General features: G+C 41.4%; 1 protein-coding gene across 3 annotated transcripts in view; it reads right to left on the bottom strand.

Annotated features, from left to right (window-relative positions):
• ADGRG6 (adhesion G protein-coupled receptor G6) overlaps window positions 1-15,356 on the bottom strand; it is a 653,874-nt gene that overhangs the window by 199,597 nt on the left and 438,921 nt on the right. For all 3 annotated transcript variants that reach the window (XM_086927164.1, XM_086927162.1, XM_086927163.1), the window contains 2 exons: window positions 5,934-6,048; window positions 2,564-2,625 (listed from right to left, as the gene is read on the bottom strand). In XM_086927164.1, coding sequence (XP_086783290.1) covers window positions 2,564-2,625; window positions 5,934-6,048 — 177 coding nt within the window. The remainder of the gene's footprint in view (window positions 1-2,563; window positions 2,626-5,933; window positions 6,049-15,356) is intronic.

Here is a 15,356-nt window from a genome sequence, read left to right as displayed (position 1 = left end):
CACTCACTCTGCTGTCACTCACTCTGCTGTCACTCTCACTCTGCTGTCACTCTCACTCTGCTGTCACTCACTCTGCTGTCACTCTCACTCCGCTGTCACTCTCACTCTGTCATCTCTCACTCTGCTGTCACTCTCACTCTGCTGTCTCTCACTCTGCTGTCACTCTCACTCTGCTGTCTCTCACTCTGCTGTCACTCTCACTCTGCTGTCACTCTCACTCTGCTGTCACTCACTCTGCTGTCACTCTCTCTGCTGTCACTCTCTTTGTTGTCACTCTCTCTGTTGTCACTCTCACTCTGCTGTCACTCTCACTTTGCTGTCACTCTCTGCTGCCACTCTCACTCTGCTGTCACTCTCACTCTGCTGTCACTGTCTCTGCTGTCACTCTCTCTGCTGTCACTCTCTCTGCTGTCACTCTCACTCTGCTGTCATTCTCACTCTGCTGTCACTCTGCTGTCACTCTCAGTCTGTTGTCACTCTCACTCTGCTGTCACTCTCTCTCTGCTGTCACTCTCACTCTGCTGTCACTCTCTCTGCTGTCACTCTCTGCTATCACTCTCACTCTGCTGTCACTCTCACTCTGCTGTCACTCTCACTTTGCTGTCACTCACTATACTTTCACTCTCACTCTGCTGTCACTCTCTCTCTGCTGTCAATCTCTGCTGTCGCTCATTCTGCTGTCACTGTCACTGCTGTCACTGTCACTCTGCTGTCACTCTCTGCTGTCACTCTCACTCTGCTGTCACTCACTCTGCTGTCACTCTCACTCTGCTGTCGCTCTCACTCTGCTGTCACTCTCCCTGAGATATACAGCGATGTCTCACACTCACACACTTATCTTTCCCTCGCACACACACACTCCCTCAGGCATACACAGCTTCCTCTCTCCGTTACCCATACACAAACGGAGGCTGCTGTCTCTCTTCCTCACACACACTGTTCCTATTGTGAAGCGTTCTGACACCTTCGGGTAAAGTTCGCTATAAAAACGCATAAAACAAATACATAAAATAAATAAACGCTGCTGTATCTCCCTCAGACAGACACACCTGCCTCACGCACACTGCTGTCTCCCACGGTCTGTGGCTGCACCGGGCACGGACTGCCAGTCATGTGACCTGCTGGATGTGGCGCTGAGTCACAGGGGCAAACCCTCCTGGACGGTGGCACCCGGGGTCAGACTGGGACAGTAAATAGACCTGGCACCTAAATAAACGCGGACCATGCAAGTGTTACAATACACGTTCCTAATGGAGAAGTACACATTTAAAAGAATTAATATGAAATGCAATAACGGTAGAGAGTGGACATGCAGCACTTTGCAGCTGCTTCCTACTTAAACTAGCGAGACCTAACAAGGCAGCTTGACGAAGCTTCAGAGAAGAAAGTTCGTCATGACGGCCGTAATGCAGGCAACTATGTCCGGAGAGGCCGTTCCGAAAGCGGACAGGGCGGCAACGGAAAACCCTCCTTTCTAATGGGAAGCCAGCGTTTACCATGAACACTGACGCTACCCAATAGAAAGGAGGGGCGGGGCTTAGGCTCCCTTTTTGTTTGCAAGATCTCTCCGAGGGCGGGGCAGCTTTGCTGCCACACCCACGCGAGGCCTAAAAAGCTCAGTCTCTTATATGATGGGGTGCAAGATTTTCAGTAGCGGCTGCCACCGACCAGGGGTGGTAGGGTGGAGGGACGAGGGAATGGGGAATAAAAAAAAAGCCCTTACCTATTTACCACCGATCGTCAGCCGCTGCCTCTTCTTTCTCCGTCCTCCTCTCAGCAGGAAGCACACAGCCTCCCAGAATCCCCTGACCAATCACACCGCTTCCTTAGCAGCGTTGTGATTGGTCTGAGCACCGTGGTTCGGTGCAATGACAAGGGCTGGCAGGCTGTGCATGTTCTCCACCCAGTTTGTAATGCAGCCTGCGTGGAGAACATGCAGAGTGCGCTTGTCACTTTGGCCGGCCAGAGACAGCCAACCGAAGAATCATGCGCACTTTAGGAGCTGCCACCACTCTTCCCCCTGTGACACGGGGAGCCCAGCCACGCCCGCCTGGCTTCAGCTGCAAGCTGAATACAAAGCACAAAATGATAATAACTAATGTTATCATTTTATTTTTTGTATTCAACTTGCAGCTGAAGCAGTGGGGGCAATGCTTCTCTGCCTTAGCAGATGAGCCGTCACAGAATATTTTACTGGTTGGAACTTTTAAACCAACTTTACAATAATTTGTATGCCAAAGTTTGCCACCCAAACCATACTCCGTTTCCCAGTCATTAAATGTAGTACACATCAAAAAAAGTATTGGTGGGCATTTGTTTAACTTGTTGGCAGTCTTTTTGTAGTTGCTTCGTGGTAGATGTTCTCAGGACTAGAGCTATTTATTACGCACATTGTAGCTGAGCCACTAAAGACTGATTATAGTCAAACTATCAGTCAATAATGAAGTCAACAAAACGCTGGTTCTTCTCACAAGCATATACCAAAGGACATGATGCATCTAGTACTTAAGTAAAACCATTTACTCTACGAAAATTGGATGAAAAAAGAAGAAAAAAAACTTACCGCTACAGTTTGACAGATCAGGACTGTCCCAGGTTGGAGTGTAATTACGTGAATCCAAAAAGCTGATAGAGAAAATATAAATGAATGTTCATTGGCTTTGCCTGTCACACAACTCTTATTCTTGATTCAGAATCAATTAAATTTGTCTGAGGTATACATTTTTACAAATCAATTTCAGAGAGCTCCCAAGTCAAAGTAAACAAATGAGAGCAGTGCTTAATTTGAGGCGGTGGTTTCCTGTGCTTGGCACATGCACTTTATTGTCAACATCAGCTCTTATAACAGCATGCAACATTGTGGTGCTGTTTGTCTAATTTTAAGAGGAGCACAACAGTTGTTTAATAATTAAATATACACTAAAATCACTAATAACCGCCATCCAAAACTTTAAAAATAGCATGAGCGGCCTGGATAAGTCATTTTGAATGTATATTTTAAGTCTGAATTATCACACTTGTAAGGTTGTGTGATGATTAGTTGTGATGGTACTGTCATTGGCAATGCTAATTCAGGCGATGGATGGTGAAAGCTGGAGTGGTCTTCTCATAAGGACCCTGGCACTTATTTTTTTATAAATTAAGTACTGCATGTGAGGAATCTAAAAAGTAACTGGGTGAACTCGACATTGTAACTAGTGGTGTATGAACTTGTTAGCTGTTGTTTCAGCTCAGTTCAGGACTTTCTTTCAAATCGTAGCCTTTGTGAACTGTATAATATGGTCAAAATGTTTTTAAACAAAAGCAAATGTAAAAAAGCTACCATAAGTTGGTGTTTGAGTGGGATAACATGCAGAAATCATCATTCACAGTCTCTTTTTATATGTGTGCACTATAATGGCTTGCTATCCCACCCTCCATGAGTTTCTCCTACTGGGGCTTCAGTAACTTTGGTGGTGGGTGGTAGAGAGGAAATAGCATGGATTCTGAGTTGGGTATCATCAAATTAGCGAATTGTTGTGAAATTATGAACACTGCATCTGATTACCTGGTAATTATTTTTTCACATAATGTCAGGGTTAAACACTTCAGATCAGCAGATTCGTCAACGATCTCATCATCTCAAGATGGCCTTAGCTTCTTTTTCAATTTTGCATACCATGGGACTCAAAATAAGGCTATTAGAGGGAAAACTGTGCTTCAAAAGTTGTTTTAGTGTCAGAATTTAATAGCAATCCAACAGCCAAATAATTTTAAGGTGTACTAGGGCACCCAGTGTGCAGCAATGTGGATCGTGGGGGGATCCTCAATGACCCATCGGTCCCTGCTGGCTCCCCATCTCTATTGGGAGTCGGCATTGCTCCTCCACATACTGAGCAGATAAAATGCTGCTCCCTGTGTGCAGGAGCAATTATTTCATCTGTTTTCCTGCCCGCTTGACAGTGGGCAGGAAAACAAATGAAAAGACTTCTCCCAGGGAGCGTGAGAAGTTTTCTTGCTCCCGTCGGCTGAGAACAGACTTATAGTTTGCTCTCACTAGGCAGGAGCTGTTAAAGCTCCTGCCAAGCAAAAGAAAACTGCTATGCCTGAGGGTGGGCACCTTGGGAGATAGAGAACCGGCCCTGGGGGACCTGCTCCCGCCTGCTGGAACCAGAGTGTTTGCTTTGGCTTGGTGGGAGCTGTCACAGCTCACATCAAACACAAATCAATATAGCTATGTCCTGATGTGTGCACCCAGGGACATAGCAGGAGCTGGCCCTGGGAGATGCATGTCCCCAGGGCCATTATTGGCTTCAGGAGGGGTGCCACGTGGCCCCTTTTTTAATGTTAATTGTAGCCCTGGGGAGGTAGTGGTCTCTTGGGCTCGGGGAAGGGGGGGGGGGTTCACGCAGCTCCCCTATTCCTTTCATTTATAGCCCACAGGAAGTGGAGGTGGTCCCCAGGGCCCAGGAGGTCCGCACACTACCCCATACATTTTAACATAAGCTCCGGGGGGGGGGTGGTGGTATCTGGGTCTCGAGGAGTCTACGTGGCCCCCCCTATTCACTTTAGTTATAGCCCTGGGGAAGTGGTGGGTTGTGGGTATATATATATGTGTATGTGTGTGTGTGCGCATATATATATATATATATATATATATATATATATATATATATATATATAGAGAGAGAGAGAGACCACAAACCTCATCTGAAACTCCCCGATGGCGAGGAAAAATAAAGCCACATCTTAAATCTTATTTTGGAGTTTTGGTGATCTGTTCCACGGTGGTGCGAGGAGACGCATTGCAGGACCCTTTGTTTTGATATATATATATATATATATATATATATATATATATATATATATATATATATATATATATATATATATATATATATATAGAGAGAGAGAGAGAGAGACCACAAACCTCATCTGAAACTCCCAGAGTCCTCCTGGAAAGACGAACATAACATATAGGTAGTTATAACTAGAACCATGTTTCCATAGGGAAAGCATTTTTTGACTTGCCTATATCTTTGGCACTGTTAGATGAATCTTCACATAATGACTCCAAAAAAATATGTAAAATTATATATAAGAAATTAAGTTTTATTCTTTTAGATCTATTTGAGGCAGAGAATGCAGTGTCTAAATTGGTGATAAGGAAAAACTGACATCCTGAAATTATTGTTAAATCATAATTTTCATTTGAAGCCTTGGGCAGTAGGTAATCTGGCCATTCCAAATATACATCACATCACCACTACTGGAAAGTGGAGGAAACTATGGAAAAAGAAGAAACTTAACCTCAGGAAGGATTTGGACGTGTCAGTACTCTAAAGTTTGAGTGCCACAGCATGATTGGCGGTCATCAATGATGTCATTTGAGATGTCATCAGAGAGATATCCTTTGAGATAGCAGGATTGGCTAAAGGAATGGGTGAATATGTTGGTTCCTGGGGATCAACTATTGGTCTTAACCTGGGGCCTGGTCCTGACCCAACCATGTGTGCGACTAACCTGAGTGTTCCTGGAGCAGTGTGCAACTGCCAGACCCTCACAAAAATAACTAAAAAATAATAACAAAACAAGGGTACACTACAAGATGTGGTGCAAATCAGCTAACAATAGCAGTCCGGTAGCAGCGAACAGCTGCTTAGCCTTTGCAAAAACTAAAATGAATAAAAAATGGAGGAGGTGGGAGACAGAGCGAGGGCAGTGATGCACTCCCATGGGGTTCAGAAGGAAAAATAGTTCCCTTACATCACGGGAGAAAGGATACAATTCACCGAAGCAAAACACCGTGAGACTGAAATTCTCCCTGGGCGGGACAAACACAAGCATAGGAATGAAGCGACTTTAAGTCTGTATTGTTTATTGGCGAGACCTAACAATGAAGAGCATAATGAAGTGGTTGACATGAAGGAATGCAGAAGGACAACAGCTCTTACCACCTCCTTGAGGCTGTGTGGATTAAACTGCCAAAGCACGGAATAGTTGGGGTCTCATTTGGTTTGGTTGCCGGCCACACATATAACGGAGGACTTTCATCTGCTGCACATTGCTCTGAGTGGAAAAAGAACACAAGCTTGTTAAGGGTCACAAAAGCACATTTCTAATTGTCTAAAATTATTTCTTCGTTAACCTACTTTGCTCCGAATTGTTAAAATGTAAAATAAGGATGTAAACTAATACTGCGGTTCTTCATAGAGAAGGTTGCTCATATTATCAAAGTGGCAGGAAGCCTTGAATTCCTTTCTTAAACTTTATGTCTTCAGTGTGTCACTGTATTTTAACCGTACTTTAAGTAATGTAATTTCATTCTTTTTTTTTTACCTAGAGACAATTTATGAATTTTACAAGTTAAAGCGAAGATTTTCTAAAAATCAATTCAAAATTCATCATAATCTGCGTTAAGAATATTTCTATTATATAAAGTTCTTGAAAGTAATTGAAGCCGACATTTGTCTCCTAATCTTCCTTGCCATCCTCTTTTGTTTTCCCTCTCCCCTTTCCCTCAAGTAATTTATTTTGAAATATTTGTAAAGTTCATTCATAAGTATTTAATTATTGCTGTGTGTTAGTAGAACACAACATCCTTTCCCACTTTATTCTCGGAGGAGTTAACAATATGAAAAAGAAATCTTGAAAGACAAAATCTGTTGTGATCTCAGAAAGCACATGTTTCCCTACATTTAAGGCAACTGCATTGTATGTGGATGTGCTCCTTATGAAAGAGCAGACTTGTGTCACTCACGGTGAAATTAGTCAATGGCTGAAGTTGACTGACCCAAAGCTTGATGTAACACAGGAAACCAATGGATGAAGAGGGTTGCGTGAAAAAAAAAAAAATATATATATATATATCCCCTTTGGCGAGTTTTTACGCGCCAGGAGGAACTGCAGCACCGAAGAGAAGTACCAGGAACACAAGAAAATAATGCATGATAGGTTCAAAGTGAGAGGTTACCACGCCAATATGTTGAAAAAAGGCGAAGATAGAGTAGCCCTCATCCAGAGAAACAAGGCATTATTTAAAGACTCCAGAGCCAGTCCCCACAACGCAAAAGCCCCTATAAGACTGATAACCACCTACAATACCCAGTCCTCAGCTTTCAGCCAGATCATAAGGAAAAGATGGGACATCCTCTTACAAGACAAGGTACTAAAAGAAAGGCTAGATCCACATCCCTCCATCACCTATAGGAGAGGAAAGTCTATCAAAGATTTAATAGTACAGAGTCACCTAGAAAGAAAGAAGACCTGGCTGTCAGCAAAAGGTGGGTTCTTTAAGTGTGGGAAGTGCAAGGCCTGCAGCCACAGCTCAAACGTAAGGGAGGTCGAGCTCAAAAGAATAAAAAGGAAATGGAAAATAACTAAAAACATCCAGTGTACCACTGACCATGTCATTTATGTTGTGACCTGCCCTTGCGGCAAATGGTACATAGGCTCAACCACTTTCCCTGTGAAAAAGCGAATTTTGGAGCACTGGCGTGCAATCACCAACAAGGACTTTGCATACAGTACGGCCAAACACTTCCACCAATACCATGATGGAGATTGGACCAAGGCGAAATTTTTCGCACTGGATTCTATCCCCAAACATATCAGAGGAGGGGATCGTCTGACAGCGTTACGCAGAGCAGAGTCCAAATTCATTTTACAGGCAGGGTGTATCTTTCCTTTTGGGATGAATATTGACGAAGAAATGTATGTACATTTATAAACTACTGTTCGGCAGGCTTCCCAGCCTCCCTCTTAAGGTACTCTGATTTCATGACATATCTCTTCAATTATGTCTTTTTAACCGATATTGTTTGTTTTTCAGTATTTGTTTGGTTCCTTGCTGAATATAGGTTTTATTATCTTTAAAAATTCTAAACAGGTTGTAAGTTTGGAAAGTTATGACTTCGTGAAGATCGCTATGCTGTCTCTTAAATGTAAATGTACAGTTGATTTCAATGTACTAATATGTTCTGTTTTCACTTTTTCCTCTCCCTAGAGTATAAGACCTCGTCTTGATATGAAGCGACAAACCACTGATAGAAAGTATTGCTATGAGCACCACTGCTTCACTTGGATATAGATACAACTATGAGCACGAGGTCCTTCTCCCATTTCTCTTTCTAGGGGAGGGTAGAGTTAAATCACCTTTGTTTTCACTATATGACATTGTTGACTAGACATAGAACATAGCTTCCTTTTTTCACTTACTTTAACATGAATGAAATGAGATTGGAATACACCAGATGTTGTTACAGAGGGTACTATACCCAAGTGATCTTAGTCTTTATAGATATATTTATATCCTCTCTCTAACTATAATTTTTCATCCCTCCCTGTTTAATTTCTCCTAGCTTTACAACCTGTTCTTTTTTGTAAACATACCATGGGTACTACACCCTTAATGAGCATTTTTGAAACGTGACATTGTTTACTTGAAATGTTATGTTATCATTTACTATATATCTTTTCTTTAAAACCAAACAATTGGGGGCGTGGCTTGAACGCCGTACAAGATGGCGGACTGATCTCGGAGCTCCGTCAGCCGTCCACCGGACCCGGCGATTTTCTCCGCGTTTCCTGACCAAATGCGAGCGCTGTCGCTGGAATCCGCCGCCGGAACATGAGGTGAGCAGGGGGAACTAATCTGCTCTCCTCGCAACCGGCGGTGTCAGATTATAACATCTGCGACGCGCTTCGCTCGTCAGCGGCCGCCATTTTCGCCACTCTAAGTGCGCAACGCTCCTTTCCTCAAAACGCCGCTTTTTCACTGCCATGAATGCAACGCGGTTATTACAAGCACCGGACTCTTGCTTTTCTTGCCTCCTCTTCACCACTTTACCACCTCATTTGTAAAGTGTATTTACTAGCTCTGTGACAGAAAACGATGAGGTATTTTCTTCTCTCCTAACTGAATGCTAGTTCCTCGTGTATGTGAACTTCCTTTCCACAATATTCTGTCGCATTGCTCTACATTGACTCTGCAGTTCAGCCACCATTTCATTATGCGCTTTCCTTGACATGAGGTGATATTTTTCCTATATAATCTTCCTTATTTCTTTGAGAAGGCAATATAAAAACTTTTGTGGAAGAACATTGTGCTTATTCTCTGCACTCCTACGCAAGTTGTGGTCTTAATACACTTCTTTTTCCCGTTATTTATGGGGAAGCTTCGACAACTTAAGCTTACAGCCCCCAAAGCTAAACCACAGCTTTCCTCAGACTCTGACTCTGCGTCTCACGTCATGGATGACTCTGTTCCTGTCAAACCGTCCACAGCTCAAGGCGCAATTCCTAAATCGGCTACACCTAATAAGCCTCTTCAACCTGCTTCAATCAAACGTCTGAAAAAAGACCCTCCATCTCCGGATTCCTCGGCGCATTCTGCGTCAATGGATCTTATTCTGGAGGAACTTCGTGCACTCAAACCCTTCATGGCTGAAACGACTAAAACTTTACAATTCCTTCACGACAAATGGTCTACTCTGGAATCAAGGGTTTTACTGGTGGAACAATCTACAGAATCTCTTCAAACCTCCTGTGCAAAAATTACACTTTTGGAAAAGGATATTTCAATCTTGAAACGACAGTCGGAAGAGTTGGAAAATCGTAATAGAAGGAATAACCTCCGCCTTTATAATCTTCCGGAACTTACAGAAGGATCCGATCCGACAGCTTTCTTCCAAACATTTTTGCCAAAAATTTTGGACCTTCCTTCTTCCACCTCTCTTAATATTCAACGTGCGCACCGTCTCGGCCCTAAAGTCTCCACCAAGCCCAGAGGAGTCATCATGCTGTTCCTCCAATACACAGATCTTCTCCAAGTATTATCAGCAGCAAAGACTAAAAAACAAATTATGTGGGAGGGTCGCAGGCTATACTTATCTCAAGACGTTGCTAAAGTCACAGCTGATCGTCGAAAGCAATTCCTTGATTTAAGACCGCGTTTGAGAGATCTTGGCGCTCGTTATGGACTGCTTCATCCATGTCTCTTCAAGGTGACCTACAAAGACAGAACAACCACTTTCGAAGATCCACTCGTCCTGGAGGAATTTCTTCGTCGTCATGAGACTGTTAACATGGACACTGCAAGACCTGTTTAATCATCTTTGTTTTACCTTGCTCTCTAGACTTGTCTCCCTCCAAGTCCCTTGTCGTTTCTTGTTTCTAATGTTTGTATTTTACTGATTGCCTCCTATATTTCTACATTCTGCCCTCGTTGTTCAATTTCTCCGGTACTCTTCTTCTCTCATTCTTCATATGTACGCCTAATGTTCTTTCCAATTTTTATCTCTTCACAGATCCCAACCTTATGTCTCTCCATCCCGGTGTATCCGTGCTTCCATTCATTTGTTCCTTCGCTGGTTCCTACGGTGTTCGACGATGTGAGTTTCCGTTGTTGATGTCGTCCTCTTCTGGCGTCGTCATCCCTCAACTCTCTTGATTTATTCGTTGTTAGTTACGATGTTGCTTCTCTCTGTCCTCATCGCTATCTCTTTTCTATTACTTCTTTCTTCTCTTTCCTTACTCAATTCTTTCTCTTTATTCCTCTACTTTATCATCTATATTCTCTCTTGCTCTTTTTCTCTTCTATCTCATATTTTTTCGCATTTTTACTTTACCTTACTTCACATTTTCACTTATCTCTTACTATATCTTACCTCATATCATTTTACTAATCTTGTAAATTCCGAGTAGTTACTTGGAATGTTAAAGGGTTAAATAACCCCATTAAACGTCAGCGCGTCCTCACCCACCTGGCTAGGCTCAAGGCCGATGTAGCTCTAATACAAGAATCCCACCTTTCTGATGCAGAAGCTACTAAACTTAAAAGATGCTGGGTAGGACATGTTTTCCATTCTCCTGCTTTAGGTAAGAAAAATGGTACTGTTATTTTATGTCATAAGAAGTTAAATGTTTCTGTTGTTACTCAAGAACATGATGATAGTGGACGTTGGGTTATTACTAAGCTCCTTATTGATAAAATACCTATTGTTATCTTTAATGTTTACGCTCCTACAGGTGTTGATAAATTGTTTTGGCCTGCTATTTCTGATAAATTAGTTACTCTTAATGAACAATATGTTATTTTCGGTGGTGATTGCAACCAAGTCCTAGACCCTTTCCTTGATAGAAATTCCAAAGTAAAATTTATCCCTTCCAAGATGCATTCCCAGTTTAGTGCCTCGATTCAAAACTATGCTCTAGTTGACATTTGGAGATTATGTAACCCTGACCTTAAAGAATACACGTTTTATTCCCCCACCCATCATTCTCAATCTCGTATAGATTATTTGTTTCTCAGTAAATCCCTAGCACAACTAGTCACTCATTCAGAAATAGGTTCCATTCTAATTTCAGACCATGCCCCCGTTTTTGTTGATATTGACCTCATTCCCTTCTCCCCTCATTCGGGACGTTGGAGATTCAATAATTCTCTACTTTTAGACCCCATTTTCACCACTAAATTTATAGAGTTTGCCTCTGAATTTTTTACACTAAATCACCTCCCTGAGTCTTCCTTTGTCAATGTTTGGGACTCTTTCAAAGCAGCTGCTAGAGGATTTATCATTAATTTTGTCTCTCAAAAGAAAAAACAGTCGATTCTCAAGTCAACTCAAATTTTGGATAAAATAAAGAAACTAGAATATACATATTATAATTCTACCTCTGAATCTTCACTTCGTGAACTTATCTCTGCCAAAATTGAATTCAATAGATTTACTACTAACGCAGCTTCCAACTCTCTTCTTAAATGTAACTCCCGCTATTATGGAGGTCAAAACAAAATGGGCAAACTTCTAGCTAACTACCTAAAAATACGCAAAGAAAGAACAAAGATTGAGTCCTTGCTGGATTCAGCCGGTGTTTCTCTGTTCAAAGACAAAGATATATTAGCTCAGTTTGTCTCATTTTACCAAACTTTATACACTCCTGAGTCTAGCCCTGCCCCTGATGACCTTTTATCATATTTCCAAGATATCCCCTCCCCTCAATCTTCTCATGTAGATTTTCAATCCTTGGAGCTGGATATTTCCCCCTCTGAAATCTCGCATGCGGTTTCCATTCTCCGAAAAGGCAAAGCTCCAGGGCCAGACGGTTTTACTATTGAGTTTTACAATCATTTCTCTTCCCTTCTCCTCCCTAAGCTTTTACTATTATTTCAGTCCTTTGTCCAATCTGGATCTTCTCAGGGATCTTTTCAGGAAGCGTTAATTTGTCTCATACCCAAGCCAGATAAAGATCATACGTTATGTAAAAATTATCGTCCAATCTCTCTGGTAAACACTGATTATAAAATCTTCGCCAAAATTATAGCCCTTAGACTCGATCCTCTATTACCAGAACTTATCGGTCCGGAACAATCCGGTTTCGTTAAAGGTCGCTTATCGTCCGACAATTCTCGTGTTTTCTTTAACATTTTAAATAAAGCGTCCTCTCTTCCATCTCCTTTGGCTGCCATCTCTCTCGATGCCGAAAAGGCCTTTGATAGAATAGGATGGGATTTTATGTTTCAAGCTCTTCGTTGGTTTGGTTTTCCACCTAAATTCATTTCTCTCATTTCTTTACTTTATTCCAGCCCCCATGCCTCCATCTTTGCCAACGGTATTACTTCTGATTATTTTCCTCTTCGAAGAGGGGTTCGTCAAGGATGTCCTCTATCTCCTCTTTTATTTATCCTAGCTTTAGAACCCTTCTTAACTAAAATTAGACGAGATGAGCACATTTCTGGTTTTCAATATGGCCCCCAACAACAGATCAAATTATCGGTCTACGCGGATGATATTTTATTTTACTGCTCCGACCCTCAAACAACTCTACCTTCCTTCCTCAATCAAGTATCTGCTTTCTCCATTGTATCTGGTTATAAACTAAATACGGACAAATGTGAAATACTCCCCCTGAACCCATTATGCCTCAAACATCTATTCGACACCTCTGGTTTCTCCTGGCAACCTTCTAAGATTAAATATTTGGGTGTCTGGTTCGCCCCTCGCCTTTCTGATACCCTCAAATTTAACTTTGATTCTCTTTCTACTAAGATCACCAATTCTACCACACGTTGGAATCCTCTCTTTCTTTCTTGGTGGGGACGATTGGACTCCATAAAAATGATGCTGGCGCCTTTGGTTTTATACACCATTTCTATGACTCCTATTCATATCCCAAATCATTACTTCAAGTCCATAGATTCTATTTTGTTGAAATTTTTATGGAAAGGAAAAAGATCTCGAATAGCTCTTTCAGTTTTGAAGAGAGACAAATCTATGGGTGGGGTCAAATTCCCCAATTTTAAAGCGTATCATAATGCCTTTTCTTTAAAACAAGCTCTACGCTGGCTCACTTCAGATCTTCCGTACTATCCTCCACTATGGCTTACGCTAGAATCATCCTTCCTCCATCCCTATGACTTCAATGAAGTTCTTTCCTTTTCCTCTAATGTTTCTTCTCTTCGGTCCCCTATAATTTCTCGCACTCGCTCCCTTCTCCAGCCCTACTTATTATCTTCTTATCCTTCTACTTCTTCTCTTCACACTCAACCTATTTGGCATAACAAACATCTTCAAATTCGCAACCGCTCTCTCTATTGGAAATCTTGGCACTCTCGTGGTTTAAAATGGATTTCTCAACTTCTTTCTGATACCGATCCTCTCCCCTTTCACCTTCTTCAAGAACAATTTTCACTACCTTCCTCTTCTCGTAAACAATATTTATCGCTGATTCCTTCCCTTCTCCAATATCTCTCCGATCTTCCCTCCACCAACTCTATTCCTATACCTCATCTTTCCATCTCTAATGCCCTTGACCAATCTCCCTCTGCTTCTTTTCTATATAAAAATCTACAATCGTCGACTGAACGCTCTAAATCTAAGGTTGAGCTGGCTTGGGAAAAAGACTTGTCTCAAGAGTGGCTCCCTATTTTTTGGGATAAGATTTGGTCTAAAATTCACAAAACATCTAGAGCTGCTAATACTACCCAAACCTTATTTTTTATATACAATCGTACATTATACACTCCCTCTATTTTGTCATCTTTCTCATCAGACACTCCCTCCACCTGTTGGTCATGTTCTTGTCCTATAGCTGATTTGAAACACATGCTCTTTGAATGCCCTCCCATTCTCCGTTTCTGGCATTTAGTTTGGTCTCAAATCCAAAAACTTTTCAATATCACTCATCCCTTTTCCATCCTTCATATTTTTCTGGGTTCCCTTTCCCCTGATCTTCCTGGATCTCACCTCAAACTCAAACTACTGGACCTCCTGATTGCCATAGCCTTTCATCATATTACATCACATTGGAAACAGGCTAATGATGTTTCCTTCACTGCATGGTGGAACGCAGTGTGTTTTAACCATCGTCTAGACACAAATTTTGTATCCCCTATTTCCCTAGCAATTCAACGTGACCTACTATGGATACCCCTTACCGAATACCTATCCCAGTTCTCCAGACCACCTCCCACTTCTCCATTACGCAATGTCGAAGTTCAAAAACCACCTTGAATGTTTAGTCTTAATATATATGAATCTATCGATGCACATTATGTTTTCTTATTGTTATTTCTACGATTTTTACTTCTAATGATTTTCCCTTCTCCTCAATATTCTTGCATCTCTTCAATATACATTGTTTTCTTTACGTTATTTTTCATGAATAATTCCACTGTAATGTAAGAGAAAAAGTTGTGTTTTTATAACTTATGATTGTTTCTTCCTGTACTACTGTACTGCTTTGCTAATCTCATTCCTTAATAAACTTCAAACTTAAAAAAAAAAAACCAAACAATTGGGAAAATGCATTAACTAAGATACTCTTTGAGTTTCTGTTTCTGCTGAGATAAAATGCATTGCTTTTAAAGGGATCTCCGTGTGATGTTTGTAAACATGGAGATCTTTCTTCCCTTTCCATGATAATGCAACAGTATATATACATGAGTGAAAAAATGCTGGTCATGTGACCAAGAGCCCGTGAGCTCGAAACGCGTCGTTTATGCCCAAATAAACTACCTTCTGAAGTACCTGATGGTGTGGCTTGTCATCCTTGATCGAAAACGAGAGGATTCTTTGGATATATATATATATATATATATATATATATATATATATATATATATATATATATATATATATATATATTTCCAAGGATAAGAAATCCGATAATGAAGATCACTCGAGCCCGCACGATCAAGGTTTGCAGGAAATGTATTTTCAAAGCTGCAGACAAGGACGAGGCGTTTCAACCAGTCCTTGGTCTTGGTCACATGACCTCCGCCTCCATTACAGTGGCATTTAAAGGTACAGTAAAGTGACACACTAATGAACATAAAGAAAATACTAAATGTTAATGCACATGTAAAGCATAATGGT

This window comes from Lissotriton vulgaris, chromosome 6, assembly GCF_964263255.1.
Source record: "Lissotriton vulgaris chromosome 6, aLisVul1.2, whole genome shotgun sequence".
In the NCBI taxonomy this organism is placed as follows: Eukaryota; Metazoa; Chordata; class Amphibia; order Caudata; family Salamandridae; genus Lissotriton; species Lissotriton vulgaris.
The sequence above is the reverse complement of the archived record's forward strand: the minus strand, read 5'-3'. Positions and strand labels throughout refer to the sequence as shown.